This window comes from Podarcis tiliguerta (genome assembly GCF_965153285.1).
Source record: "Podarcis tiliguerta genome assembly, chromosome: 2".
NCBI classification, from domain to species: Eukaryota; Metazoa; Chordata; class Lepidosauria; order Squamata; family Lacertidae; genus Podarcis; species Podarcis tiliguerta.
In genome coordinates this window covers 68465084-68479839 of record NC_139535.1, presented here as the reverse complement: position 1 = coordinate 68479839, position 14756 = coordinate 68465084, and the positions used below count along the sequence as shown (strand labels likewise).

Genomic DNA, 14756 nt, shown 5'->3' with positions numbered 1-14756 from the left:
GGTCTATGAACAGAAGGAGGATCTTGTTATTCCTGTCCATCCTGTCAGTGCACTGCATGCAAAGTGTCCTCTCTTCACCCAGAAACGAAGAGATAAACCCATGTTTACTTCTGTTCTTTAAGCTGGATATTGTTACCAACTTTCTCTTTCTTGATATTTGAGCCCGTTGCACCTATAAAATGTTGTCTAGGGGCTCTCTCTTTCTTTGGAAGGAATTGTCAGCAGCAGCGAGGAGTGTTTCCCCCCCTGTCAGAACCTGCAATTATATTATTCGTAAACTTAGTAAGGGTACAATACTGGGTAATATATGAACGCTTTAGATGGCTTTTTTGGCTAATAATATGTGTTACCTGGGTGGATAAAATCACTTAAAAACCCCCACATTTTAAGTTAGTGGGCGCCTGTCGGTCGGATCTCAACAGGAATGCCGTTTCTCAAAACAGGGGCAGGCAAATGACTGCGGAGAACGAGGAGGCGGCTACTGATATTGCAGGGAATCTGAAGGAGAAGCCCTCCCGCAGAAAGCAGTGACCTCCTTGGGCATTTGCGTGGAAGAATTGCGCACCATACCCGATTTGAATCCATTCCTCAATGGTGGCTAGGCATGCGTTTAACCCCCTTAATCGCCCCTTGAGCTTTGCAGGACTCCCCCCCCCATCGGATACTCCGAGGGGGACTCCCAGACTCCTATGCAAACCGGGACCCTACTTCGCCGCATCTGCCCAGATTTACCACAGCACACGCGCCCACGTTGCTGCTCCGACTTTCCCCTGTAGAGGGCGCGGAAGAGCAACAGTTTTTTGTAATCATCGACTTCAAAAAAAGAAAAAAAGAGAAGAGATTCCTGGTCACGTGACGTGCCCGAATCCTCCTGCGCTTCCTTTCTGGGCGAGGGCGGTGCTCGCCTTCTCCCGGCGGCTTTGGCTGCTTTCCGCCGGGGGGTCACGTGGTGAGGCCTTAGGCCCCTCCTCTCAGCTGCTGGGCTTTGGGGCGGTGGGGCTGTGCTGGCCGCGGGGGCTGCTGGGTAATCCGACTCCAGAGAGGGAAAGAGAAGGAGGGAGGCGGCGGCGGCGGAGACTGGCGTCGTCGGGGAGGCCTTGACCCCGCCGCCCTCTCGCGTTTCAGCGCAACCCCGGCTCGGCGGCCCCCAGACATGGAGCGGCGGGGGAGCCGGAGATGGAACTCCGCCTCCGCGCCTTTCTCTCCGCGGTGATCTCCCTCGGCCTGCCCCTCCTCTCGCCTGTGGCGGCGGCGGCGGCGGCTGCTGCTTCTTCTGGGGCCTTCCTGGCTCTCCTCACGCCCGCCCGGCGGTGGCGGCAACCGGGAAATGGTCGGGGTGTAGCGACGGAGCCAGCGGAGGTGAGTGACCGGGCGGCTCGGGGCTGAGCTGGCGCCGCTGTCGGTGGCACTTGGGCTGGGGCGAGGCAAGGTAAGGTAGGCCCCGCTTCACCCCCCCCCCTCAGGTAGCGGGAAGAAGGAGCCCTCCCTGGGGGTGGGTGAGACGGCCCCTCCCTCCTCGCTGCCGAGGGCAGCAGGCTCTTATTACACCCACGTCCCAGACACCCCCCCTCATAGAAAGCGTCGAAAGTCGCCTCAGGATGTATCTCCCCCGCTCTTTCCCTCTTCTTCCGGGAGGGGTGGTGGTGGTGGATGGGTAGGCATTTTCTGCTTCCGCTCCTCCCTCTCTACTTTGGAATGGGCTTCCTTTCTTCGCTTCTCCCACGCCCCGGATTCTCCCCGTCCTCCCTCCTTCGAAATTCAGGGGAGCTCCTCTCCCTTGGATCCCTTTCCTATTCTGTCGGTTACTGCTCTCTGTAACCGACAGAAGCGAGGCATCCCCAGAACGACTGCTAGCATAGGGATAAGCACACCTGGTTACTAGCGCTTCTCTTTCTCTCCCCCTCCCCCCCCATATATATGCCGTATCACATAAATGCACACACGTGAGGGCTTCTGATGATACATAGTGTGTTCGAAGGATGGAAGCAGAGATGGGACGGCACTGCCTTTCTTTCCCAGAAGTGCCAGTAGCTTGAGATAAATGTGCATCTGAGCTTGTTCTTGGATGGTTTTGCTAACTAAACCACCACCACCTCCTCTATTGCAATAGTTGGGTTTTAATCCCACTCACTCCAGTGATCAGTCAGCAGTTTGTTCAGTTTGTTATGTTGTTGAAATACTGAGTAGCTCTTAGGACAGATCAGGCAAAGCGATTGTAGATTTGTAGATTCTGTAGATAGCTTTTTGAGTGAGTTTTCTGGCAGATCCTATCTGTCTATGTCAGCAGAAGTTCCTCTAAAAGTGATATGGGGATTTCACCATCTCTTTTGTTACTATACCTAAAGCTGCAGTAGTCTCGCCATTTGAAGGAAGTACTGTCTTGATCTCTGTTACCCCACACAGAATCTGAATTTGAAATGTCTTCTCCAATGTAACAAGGATAAGATACATCTTAACTGTTTAACTCTTTAACTGTAATACTGTAATACTGAGGGCAGGTTTACATAAAACAAGTTCTGTATTTGTGGGACATCCCAACTGTCCTTAACAATGAGTATTAACAAATATAACATGTGAATTGCGTAATTGTGAACAGAGCAGTCCTTCCGCAAAGGTCTACTATCACTGGAACTCCTGCTGGCACAGTTCATGTGTTGTGTTGATCTCAGTACTGTATGTACACCTGAGTAAGAACAATCATAATTACTTGTGCAAAAAATGTATTTGAACTGCTTGTGTACAAGTATGGAATGGTAGCTATAGTTTGGATGGGATCCAGAAAGCCTTGGATGATACAGCTCTGGGCCAACAGTGTTGATAGAAGAAGCTTTCAATTGTGTTGATCTCTTTCTAGGCAGCAATGAGATGTTAATGAGTCAGACTTAGTTCCTTATCATCTGTTGAAAGAGCTTGACTCTGGGAAATGTGAAAAAGAAACATTTTACAATTTACTATATTGCCTTAAGGAATCAGGACAGTATCCCTGCACTGTGATTTGAAATGTATGGTGTTGAGAGTGAGAGGAACGAAAGTCATTCAGCAAAGAGTAGTGTTCCAAGGAAAATACTGCTCAGACAAGTATCACACTTCTTTCCTTTGTTTATTACTGTGCCTGTTACCTTCAGCAAATGACTGTTGTTTATCAGGCTGATAATTTAATGGGGACATTTGGATTTAAATCTGTTGAATCCTATTGACGATAATAGGATTAAGCTAGTTTAAATCTAAATACTTTGCTTTAAGTGACGGTGAGTTCATAACCTAAGCCCCACAATTTGTTTGGACTAAATTTTCTATATATCACAAAATTAAGGCTAAAGAATCTCTTAGCTTACTTTGTATGCGCTTGACTATTACTATGGGATGTACCAGAACAGAAGTTTAACAAAGACTCCACCAATACTTTTGAGATTACACTGTTTATTGTCAATAAAGTTATGATTTCCTCCTGACTTAAATCTTGTCTCAAAGCTGCTGTAGCCACAAGTGGGGGCTGATTTCTGGTTTAAGCTCTTAAGCCCATATGTTTTCCTCTTTGCACATAATAGCCTCTAGGTTGGAGCAAATTTAAATTTGGCCTTCAGCACAGGGGCAAAGGGTTGCAAGTCCAAATTGCCCCCCTCCTTAAAGATGTCATGGAACTCACATGCCATGTATAGGTTTATTTTTTTACCTGAATGGAACTTAAGTTTATTCACCCTCATCTTCTCTATCACTGACCTGAGATGAATAGAGAGATGACACTGCTTCACCAGGAGTTGACATTTGTCATCAGTATATTGATAGCCAGGTCAGGTAGCCAGCACCAGTTGATGTAAGTTTTCTGAGTAATTTTGAATTAGGAAACGATTTCTCCTCTCCTTACATATAATGTGTGTGATTCTTAATCTGCAAAGTATATATGCTTTCTAGGGAAAATGACCTGTTAAATTGTAGTTTAATTGGTATGCAGCAGGGAATCCATTTAGTGATTTTATCCTCATCTTCAGTTCTAAACTGATGATATGGTGAACTAAAACCTGTCCTTAGATCTTTGTCAAATGCATTTTTGGGGAGACAGGGAGTTGTCTTGGTTAGGCCAAAACTTGGATGAAGGGTCTATATACTTCCTGACAGAAGATCCCTGCCAGTGCTTGTGTCTTGCTGTGTTCTCACTGTTTAGTTATTCTAAGGTAGATTGCAGTCGTTGTCATTTTAAAATATGTGACTTCCCAGTAGCAAGTGGCAAGCCCATGAAAGAGGTCAGTGAATAGACATAGGCCTCCCTAGTCCAGTTCTAACATTTTATTTTCTGGAGCACCCTGGTTCTCATAATATTTCCTATAGAATGTACTCTGCCCTTTTATGATTGTTTGTCTGCAAGGCACTATATTCACTGACACTGTATAAATAATCAACAGTATTTATCTCTTCTGTTTAAAGAATCAGGTGATCATAGTTTGAACATGCAACTAAAAATGAACTATATGCATAATCAACAGCTGCTTCCCATTTAGTAATGTTTGGAAATGCTAAGGGCATGAACTGCCACTATTAAAGTGTTTAAATAATATCCTAATAAATACTAAACTAATACCAAATTTATGAAATGAGCTTTGACCAGAAACCATGGTGCAGCAAATTTAGGGGCACTCTGCTGACAGTAAGACTTTCATCAGAGGGAAAGGGAGGAAAACCTCCCTCTGTATTCCACCCCCCCCCCAAAGATTGCTCTAGAGCAGGGGCTTCTAACTTCCAAGAGACTGTGATCCACTCACAGATTAAAAAACTGGCAGTGATTTACCCTGTTTTTGGGGTGTTCAGGTCAAAGTTGTTGAGCTTCTTTTAGGGACAAAAATGTCAAAATTGAGGAAAGGGGAAACTCACTTACCAAAACATTGCTAAGAAAATAATATGTCTCACAACGAAAAGTCTGTCTTCCATTACAGCTATCATGCGAAAATGGAGGACAGGCCAAGGGGGTGGTGCTGGATGCTCTGATGACAATGCAAAGGAAAAGGAGAAGGAGACAGTGATCAACTGGAACCTTCCAGGGATCAAACAGTCGATCCCAATCGACCTGTTGGACACCCCTGCTCTAGAGGATCCTCCAGTGTGTCAAGCAAGCAACTGAGAGGGTCTGCATTTGTAAATTACAAACTGCTTATTGACAAATCAATGGGTAATGCAAGAGGTCTTCGGGAGATGTGGAAAGGAGATCCTAGGTATCAGCACTGTGAAACATGACAGGTTTGATAAGGTCTGGCCCTATTTTATAAGTTACATGAATAACTCACCTGCATCCACTGCACCATATAACAGGAAAATATATTTTGCATTTGTATATCCCTGGTCCTGAATGGGGTAACTGTGCCCCTGAAGGACCAGGTGCGCAGCCTGGGAGTCATTCTGGACTCACAGCTGTCCATGGAGACACAGGTCAATTCTGTGTCCAGGGCAGCTGTTTATCAGCTCCATCTGGTACGCAGGCTGAGACCCTACCTGCCCGCAGACTGTCTCGCCAGAGTGGTGCATGCTCTAGTTATCCCTCGCTTGGACTACTGCAATGCACTCTATATGGGGCTACCTTTGAAGGTGACCTGGAAACTACAACTAATCCAGAATGCAGCAGCTAGGCTGGTGACTGGGAGCAGCCGCCAAGACTGGATTAGTTGCATTCTGGATTAGTTGTAGTTTCCAGGTCACCTTCAAAGGTAGCCCCATATAGAGTGCATTGCAGGAGATGGTCCTTCAGGTGTACTGGACCGAGGCCGTTTAGGGCTCTAAAAGCCAGCACCAACACTTTGAATTGTGCTTGGAAATGTACTGGGAACCAGTGTAGGTCTTTCAAGACCTGTGTACATTTCCGAGCACAATTCAAAGTGTTGGTGCTGGCTTTTAGAGCCCTAAACGGCCTCGGTCCAGTACACCTGAAGGACCATCTCCACCCCCATTGTTCTGCCCGGACACTGAGGTCCAGTTGCGAGGGCCTTCTGGTGGTTCCCAGAAGTTAGAGGGAACCAGGCAGAGGGCCTTCTTGGTAGTGGTGCCCGCCTTGTGGAACGCCCTCCCCCCAGATGTCAAAGAGAAAAACAACTACCAGACTTTTATAAGACATCTGAAGGCAGCCCTGTTTAGGGAAGCTTTTAATGTTTAATAGGTTATTGTATTTTAGTGTTCTGTTGGAAGCAGCCAGATGGGTGGGGTATAAATAATAAATCTATTATTATTATTATTATTATTACCTTTTAAATCACACTGTGACTATTGGATTTGAATTGTTTTATTTTTAAAAAACATTTAATACAGTGATTCTCTAATGGTGTGGCATTTGACATCAAGTATAGTGGGAAGATTCAAGGATAATAATAAAAGAAACATTTAAACATTTCAGTGTAGTATGGGATCATAATATGTTTTTATTTTCAGAATATGGATAAATATTTTTTCAAAATGAGAGCAAGAGCATCAAGTATATTAAGGACAATCCTAGTTGTCATTTATAATTATATTTTTGGAGTTATTCAAGTTCTCATGTAGCTGCATTGTTTTACACTTTCTGGATGTCCCACGATCATGTTATAAAATAGTTGTATTCCATGTTATAAATTAAGCATGAGCAAATTTTCTCTGGTACAGAGAAAAAGTTTGAGAACCACTGCTTTAATAAATACCTTTTGGAGTGAAATTGCTTTCCTCCCAGTACCACTGATTGAAGTCTTACTGTCAGCTGAGCAACAACACTGGACACAATCCACTGTGAATATAAAACTATATATAAAATTCTGAAAAGCTGGTACCTATTTATATCCTTCTCATATTTTACATAGTGAATATATATAATAGCTCACATAGTCCTATATATAAAAGAGACGTTTTGTCTTATTGTTGAAGCAGTATTGAATATATGCTTCCCATCTTTATTCTGCTTTCAGATAAGATGGCAATATTGGCAAGTAGGAAGGAATAACGTTATGGTGAAGTAGTTAAGTGTTGTTTGTCAACAACTGGAATGTGTTCATGTAGTCATGGTTTTTTGCTCAGTCTTAGATTTATGAAGAATTTTTCCTTCAGGTCACAGTGGTTTGATGAAAAGCCTGCTTAATTTATGCTTTGCTTTTGTGTTTTGTTGCAGTAACAGGTATGGTTTGCTAGAAGACATTCTGGTATGATTATATCGTTTGAGTCAATAGGCATGTTCTGTTTGGCACAGACCATAGATATCATGCTATGGGAGGTGCATAAGCTGCATACTTACAAATGTCTGGGCAAAAGAAATGCAGCCACTCAGGCAGAAATGGATTGAGGAATTGAAGGACTTGTATAAGATTTGCTGGGTAATCCATAAAGAAGTGGAAGTAAGGCATTGTGTGTACCAGCCTTCTGAATTACCCCTCAAAGTTACTAGCCTGCAAATAAATAAACAACCAGCCAATGTACCTGCCTTGTACTTACAAGAGGAGTTGGTAGAGTAGAGGGATCTTTCTAGCTTTTCTTATGAGTAGGTGAGGAAAACATTTGAAATGAAGCTGACTAGTGAAAGGCACATGGGATGTTCCCTGCCTTGTTCTCTCCTCACCTGGTTTCTGTGCCGGATGTGCAGAAAGGAGCTTCACTGCCTGGTTGATGAGCATAGAAGGCTTGTCAGTAAAGGCATGGGTCCCTGTTTCACTTCATCAGCTCATTATGTTTTTTTGTTGAGCCACACAAGGAACAAAGCACTCTTCTCTGTGTGTCCAGAACAGAAGCTTAGTGGACTATCATAGCAACCCAACCTTCCACTGACAGACTCCTTGATTTCCGTTCTAGGTGAGGAGGAGGCAAAGTGCCCTCCTATACAACATAAAACTGAGCAGACTGCCAGAAGAAGCGGGTGTGTGGGTGTGCGCGCACACACACACACACAAACAATATGTAGCACCCTTAATCGAAAAATCTCAGGATGGTTAACATTAAAATCCAATTGAATAACCGTGTACTGGAAGCAACCATTTTACATTCATCCAATTGACACACAACCATGCACACGCTCATCATTACTAAAGCTGTTCTTAATAGTTATAGTAAAAATGTTAGACTGGGGGAAATGGAGAGGCTCGGGTAGTGAAGAATGAATGCAAACAAATGTAGCTACATGCACATGGCTTAATTTTAGTTGGGAATGTGGGCTAAGGTTAGTGCAGTCCTATGTTACTCAAAAGTAAGTCCCATTGCTTTCATTGAGAGTTTTTTGCAGCTAAATGTGAACTGGAATGCAGCTTTAAGCCCAAAGCCATATAGAAGAGACAAATGTTGGGCTGAGGTTTGAAGGAAATTGGACAGTGAGGAAAGGGGATGGGAACATCAAATGGCAACAGAAAGGCATAGAGGGTCACCATCCAAAGTGTTAGCAGAGTGTAATTGTGACAGTATGTTAAGACTTAAGCTTGTGGCCATATGACTTTGGAAATGTTTATGCTTCAAGAGAGTTGAGCCAAATTCTTGTTCATTTTTGCAGTTAAGTGAGATAATACATTGGAGAAGATACTAAAATTGTTGATGTATTCATAAGAAGTTCTGCTCAGTTAAGAATTTGGTAGGCACCAAATTCCTGAGCAATGAGAGAGCTGTTAATTCCATTGTGTTTCTACAGTACTTCCACTTCTTGCCATAGTTGGTTTCTCAGTCACCTGACATATATCAAATAGTCTTAACCTGATGATTTGATTATATGACTAATGTTACATTAAGGCAGTGAATAAGCTATAGTGGATAGTAATGTACAGACTGTGTATTTGAATCTACAGAGAAATGATGAATACCTACATACTATTGGTTCACATATATTTTTGAGTTTACTTAATTATGGAAATAAGACAATACATCAGGAACTGTCAGAGCTATGTACTTGGGCATGTAAAAGCATGCCCCACAGAAACTCTGCATGCTAATCATTCTGCTGTAACTACAAGAACTAAGAGTGATATCTAAGTATGTCATACTCAGATTAGTGCCATTGAAATCAGTGAACTTGACTAACACTGGATATGACCCTAAATATCAAATTCTCTGGAATAATATCCAGCTTTTCTCCAAATAGTGTTGATATATTAATTTCTTTGTCTTGTGGCTTTTGTCCTGAAAACTGTAGGTCCTATGAGACACTTTGTTTTATTTCAGTGATAGACAAAGCTGATAAAGGTTTATTAGAGCTTTCAGAATGAAAGTGGATGAAGCCAACTTTGAATGTTGTTTTGTTGTCTTTTAGTTTGCTTTTTGCTTTGTTGGTGAAACAAGGAACAGCCAGGCTAGAATAATCCTCTGTATTTTGAATGAAGTAGAAACACTTTTGGAAACAGACCAATGCAACTATAACTTTACTAACTTCAGTCAGCAGGGCTTATCATAACTGGGGAATCTCGTAACTGCAACCAAGCAAGTTGGCAGCATTTTTATGCTTCCTTTGGAACAATGAGGTTCCAATTATAGAGAAACTGTCATCTCTGATACTCTCATAATATTGAGACTTAATTATTTTAATTCATTATATTGTTATTTGACAAAGAATGTCACATGAAGCCATATTTTATCCTGTTATCAAATAAACTGATATTTATTAAAGTGACAGAGCTTCAGACCTGGTATTAAAGGTGAGAGAAATAACCTATGCCCTCATAAGTTTATTCTGCATTATTACATTCCTGGCAGTTTCAGCTGAAATACGATTTTTAAAAGCCCCTTTTGTGTGCAAGATTATAACAGCCCTATGCCAACATTATTGCTACGAGTGAGGCAGTCTGTAACTGACGCAGACATGGATGCCTGTATATATCAGATACATGCATTGATACAAGTTTGCTGTGCATCAAACCCAACCATTGGATACTAAACTAAAAGATACCTTACTTTGAAAGATAGGGACACATTATTGTGCACAATGGGTATATTACATCACTTATTTCAAGACTTTTTTAATTTCTTACTGAGCAAATGTATTTAGCCTTAGCTTTCAGAAGCATATATTATATCAGAAATGACCCAAAGGCCTTCAGTTAATTAATAATGCCTCCTAGGGGTGGTGCTCATATTTTAGAGTGGAGGGTAGAATTTAGTCCTTAATACAAAATCCACAAGATATTATTGTCAGTTGTTTTAGTTTTTTCCTGGTTTTAAATTGTCTTTTACATACTTTTGTCAGGTCACTTTGACCTAAAACAACTACAGTACAAAATCCACAAGATATTATTAAGGACTAAATTCTACCCTCCACTCTAAAATATGAGCACCACCCTAGGAGGCATTATTAATTAACTGAAGGCCTTTGGGTCATTTCTGATATAATATATGCTTCTGAAAGCTAAGGGTAAATACATTTGCTCAGTAAGAAATTCAAAAAGTCTTGAAATAAGTGATGTAATTTATTGTAAAAAGTAACTGATAAATAAACAATTTGCGCATTTTAGATTATACAAGTTTGTGTAGAACTGTATTAGCTCAGCATTTACATGGTATTTTGAAATAATTTATTAGATCTGCTGTACTTATAACTATTTCTGGTGGTAGTTAGGTGGATAGGCATCCTGTGGAATAACAAAGACCTAGTTATTTATAGCTGTGCTGGAGCTTATTTATCATTCATAGCCAAATATTGGCAAACATAGCTCATGTTGCATCATGTCTAGTTCACTGGCACTGAATGTGCTTTTGCTTATGAAAGCATTTAAACAACAAACCATTCAAAAGCCCTCAAGACCACTGAAATGGTGATTTCTTCTCAAGGAGATACTTCAAAACTCACTAACATTCTTTAATAGAATTTTTAAATCTTGTTTTTCAAAAAGCCTTATACATAAATGCGTAAATGCTTGTATTTGTGTTTTGGGCATGAAACATGGCGGTTGGCTATACAGTACATTCATTTGATTTGAATAGCACTGCACTGTATCTCAGTGATACTGCATGTGCTTTGCATCCCAAAAGTTCCAGGTTAAATCTGACATCTTGACATAGATCTGGGAAAGACTGCCTGAAAGTGGTAAACCCTGGAGAGCCACTGCCTGTCGGTGTGAATGGTATTGAACTACATGGACCAATGGTATCACTCAGTATAGCAATTTTGCATGTTCTTAAGAGGACAGTACTGTAGTTTAGAACATATTAGGTAATGACAGGGGTGAGTAGGAAGAAACCACATCCAAAAATGGTGACATCCTTTGACATCTTTATATCCTTTATCCTACCAATTTCCTAGTATGTGTGATGTGTGTTGTTGTTTTTTTGTTGTTGTTTTTTGTCAAATGAAGGTAGTATGACTTTTAAAGATTGATATGTAAACTTCTGCCTTTGGGCAAAATGCTAAGTGTTTCAGAATAAATGTTCTTATTGTCATAGAACAGGGGTCAGCAACCTTTTTCAGCCATGGGCCGGTCCACCGTCCCTCAGACCATGCGGTGGGCTGGACTGTATTTTTTTGCGGGGGGGGGGGGGGAGATATGAACAAATTCCTATGCCCCACAAATAACCCAGAGATGCATTTTAAATAAAAGGACACATTCTACTCATGTAAAAACATGCTGATTCCTGGACCGTCTTGCAGCTTTAAAATAAATAAGTAGAGTTTAATTTTTCAAAATCACCCTTTTGTAGATAGTTGATGGTAGTGAAAGAATGTAGTGAAAAAACCTCTGGTTTTAATACTTAGTGTGTTACTTCATTTGATCTTCAGTGGTGTTTATCCTTCTACCTTCCAAGTATATTTGCCTGAGGACAAGCTTAAGGTTTGAAAAGTCACCTGCAATGTTGGTTTTTAAAGATAATTACTGATTGAAGTTTGCTTTTGCTTTTGTTATAAAGCTTCTAATTTAGTAAATAACTGTTGCTGTTTTGCCTGCTTAAAGGTTAATTAAAGTTACTAAGTTAATTGTTTGCCTTCTAGCCATGTTTCAAATAATACTCTTTAATATAAAAGCTAAACATCATAGCTAGAGCAATTTCATGATTTCCTAACACATTCTGTCTTTAATATTCATAGTAATATTTCTCATTCTGGAAAAATGGTGCATTTTGTTTAAAAATGTTGGGTAGTATCCAACACTGCTATTCTGCTAGTGCAACAGACTTCCACTTGCACAATAAAATCCTCCCTGCAGCCCTGGCATACCCTCCACATCTGCTCTAGAGGGTTGCAAGACCCTCTGGAGAAGATTTTGATGGTGTGGGGGGAGGGGAAGTCCCATAAGTCACACTTAGCATTAGATATAATCCATTACACTGGTACCTCAACTTATGAATGTGATCCGTTTCAGGGTGCCATCCACACCCTGAAAAGTCTGTAAGTAGAGTGTTGCTACTGCGCGTGCGCAAAGCACACAGATTGCTTCTGTGCATGCACTGAACCCGGAAGTAAACACTTCCGGGTTTGCCGTGTTCATAACCTGAAAAGCTGCAATGTGAAGCAAACGTAACATGAGGTATGACTGTACTTCCATTCTAGTTTATAAAGGAGGGTGTTACTGAGAAGGCAATGGATTATACAAAATACGTAAAGTGAGATTTATTTCACTAGCTGTTAATGTTTACATAAGATTCAGTTTTGCGATGAACCTTTGTGAGCTTTCCAGAACTTTTGAGAGTTTACTTGGCTCAATCTGTGACTGGGAGGAGTGGATTGACTATAAACGTTCTGTGCAATAAATAAGTCATCAAGCCAGATGTTTCTTGTGAAGAAGCTCTTCACTGTGCCCCATCAAGTGGTTATTAGTGGCAGTTAAACTTATTGCTCTGGAAATCTTGGGGTGACCGCATACCTATGTGTTTAGAAGATACTGCACATTAAATAATATCTTTTTATAACAGGAGTGGGGAACTGAGGGCTGCATTCTCTCATGGAAGAACTTCTGGGGGCTTCATGCCACTGATGAATGAGGCCAGAGGCAAGAATGGATTGTGACTCTTGCCTTCTATAGTAGGCTACTATCCAGTCACACAAAAGCCAGAGGTTCTATACCCACACACCCACACCCTCCATCTAAGTTACCAAGAATCATTGTTAGAGGTCAAGGACATATTCCAGCCAGGCAGAAGCACTCAATGTGGGTGCAGAGCAGGCCTGGGGAGGGGTGTAGACTGGGGAGAGGGACTTGCCCAGGATGAATGCCAAGGGTGAGATGGAGGCCTAGAGGGCTATATTTGGCCTCTGGGCCTACAGTTCCCCACCCACACTATATAAAGTAAGTGAATTTCATGGAGATTCCACAACTTAACTTCCTTCTGCTTGTAATAGACTGACAGCCTAGGCAGAAGTCAAATTATTGTGAAAATACTGTTAATTGAAGTTGACTTAAGAGGATATCCAGCTTTGTGATCAGAAATGTACTCATTTAATGAGGTTTTCCTGCCACCATTTCTTTACTGCAGCCCATGCACCCTCAAGAAGCCTCTACTGAAGGTTGCAGGACTCAGGAAAGGCCCAGTACAGTATGTGACATGGGCCGCAGTGGGAGGGGGCAATGACCAAAACTTAGATGGAGACAGGTTGCACGTGGTATCGCTCTAGATGACTTTTGGGAAAGAAAAGTGGTGGCCGCTGTGAATTAACCCTCCCATCCAAATTTGTTGTCTACCCTGCCCTCACCTTGGAAATCCAAACTAAAACTCAGCCCTAATTGAAACGCTCTTAGTGTGACTTTGCACTCAGCACACAGTGTTCACAAACTTTCTTGTAAGTAGAATCTTGTTCTTAACTTAGATGCTTCCTTGAGCTTAAGGGGAATCCTTTTAGATTTATGGCTTATATTTAGAGCAGTAGGTCAAATTAAAGCAGTGCTCTGTTCCGTCAGATGTCAGTAAGCCTGTTTTATAAGGGAAACCTTCCAAGTTCTTAACCCACAAGGATCAGAAGCTCCTATTCAGGGAGGAAGTGTAGGCATTTTTAGAGGTTGTTGTAAATTTGGAGATGTTTACTGAAATGTGTATTTAGAGTAGAAATGTCATTTTTAGGGAACCTAGAAACAGCAAAGCTGAGAGCATGCTACGGAGGATGGACACCAAGGAGGCTCTGTTGGGGACAGAAAGAAAGAAAAATGAGGTAGATCAAACGTAGATGGCAATGTTGTATATGGGAATGTGTGTTCATAGGCTGGCTGGTGGGAGGTGATTTGAATAACCATAAAAAATAGAAAGCTGAATGAATAACATGTTTAATTTTATAAAAACCTTTGATTCTCTTCTCGATTGGCCTATTCTAATTATGCAGGTAACATGATCTAAGAGTAGGAGTTCGTTTAAATAATGCTTTGCAGTTTTACATATCAAAGTAATTGCATAAGTTATACCAGTGTCATATCTGTAAGGCAAGTTGTAGTGTTGAGGCATTCCCTATCTTAAAAAGAATGCACCGGATGGTGTTAAAGGGGAGGGGGGGTTCATAAGACTGTCCAGGGGACAACCCTTCATCAGTTCTTTTACCTCTGTACCCATTTAGGTAATCAAATTGTTTTTGTTCATAGCAACATGAACCGTGAAGACCGGAATGCGCTGCGTATCAAAGAAAGAGAGAGGCGTAATCAAGAAATTCAGCAGGGTGAAGAAGCCTTTCCACCTAACTCTCCTCTCTTTGCTGAACCATATAAAGTTGTAAGTGCATGAGGTTTTTTAAAAATGCAGTTTTTATCTCACTCCAAATTAAAATAGTTTGAGGTTTTCCCCCTGTAATACAACTTCAGTATCATATGGTTTCATTAAAATATGAATAAATGTCATTTATATAGTGGTTCCAAGTCTTACATCCTCAAAATTCC

At 41.5% G+C, this 14756-nt stretch overlaps 1 protein-coding gene across 5 annotated transcripts in view; it reads left to right on the top strand.

Moving 5' to 3' along the window:
• Window positions 1–956: 956 nt before the first annotated feature.
• AFF4 (ALF transcription elongation factor 4) overlaps window positions 957–14756 on the top strand; it is a gene marked incomplete at its 5' end in the record, with an annotated part of 52145 nt that continues 38345 nt past the window's right edge. Inside the window, 3 exons of one of the 5 annotated variants that reach the window (XM_083427051.1) lie at window positions 957–1359; window positions 13957–14044; window positions 14466–14592. In XM_083427051.1, coding sequence (XP_083283177.1) covers window positions 14040–14044; window positions 14466–14592 — 132 coding nt within the window. Of the gene's footprint in view, window positions 1430–13943; window positions 14045–14465; window positions 14593–14756 lie in introns of those variants that run through there. The other 4 variants (XM_083427052.1, XM_083427053.1, XM_083427049.1 and 1 more) reach the window with 4 other exon arrangements.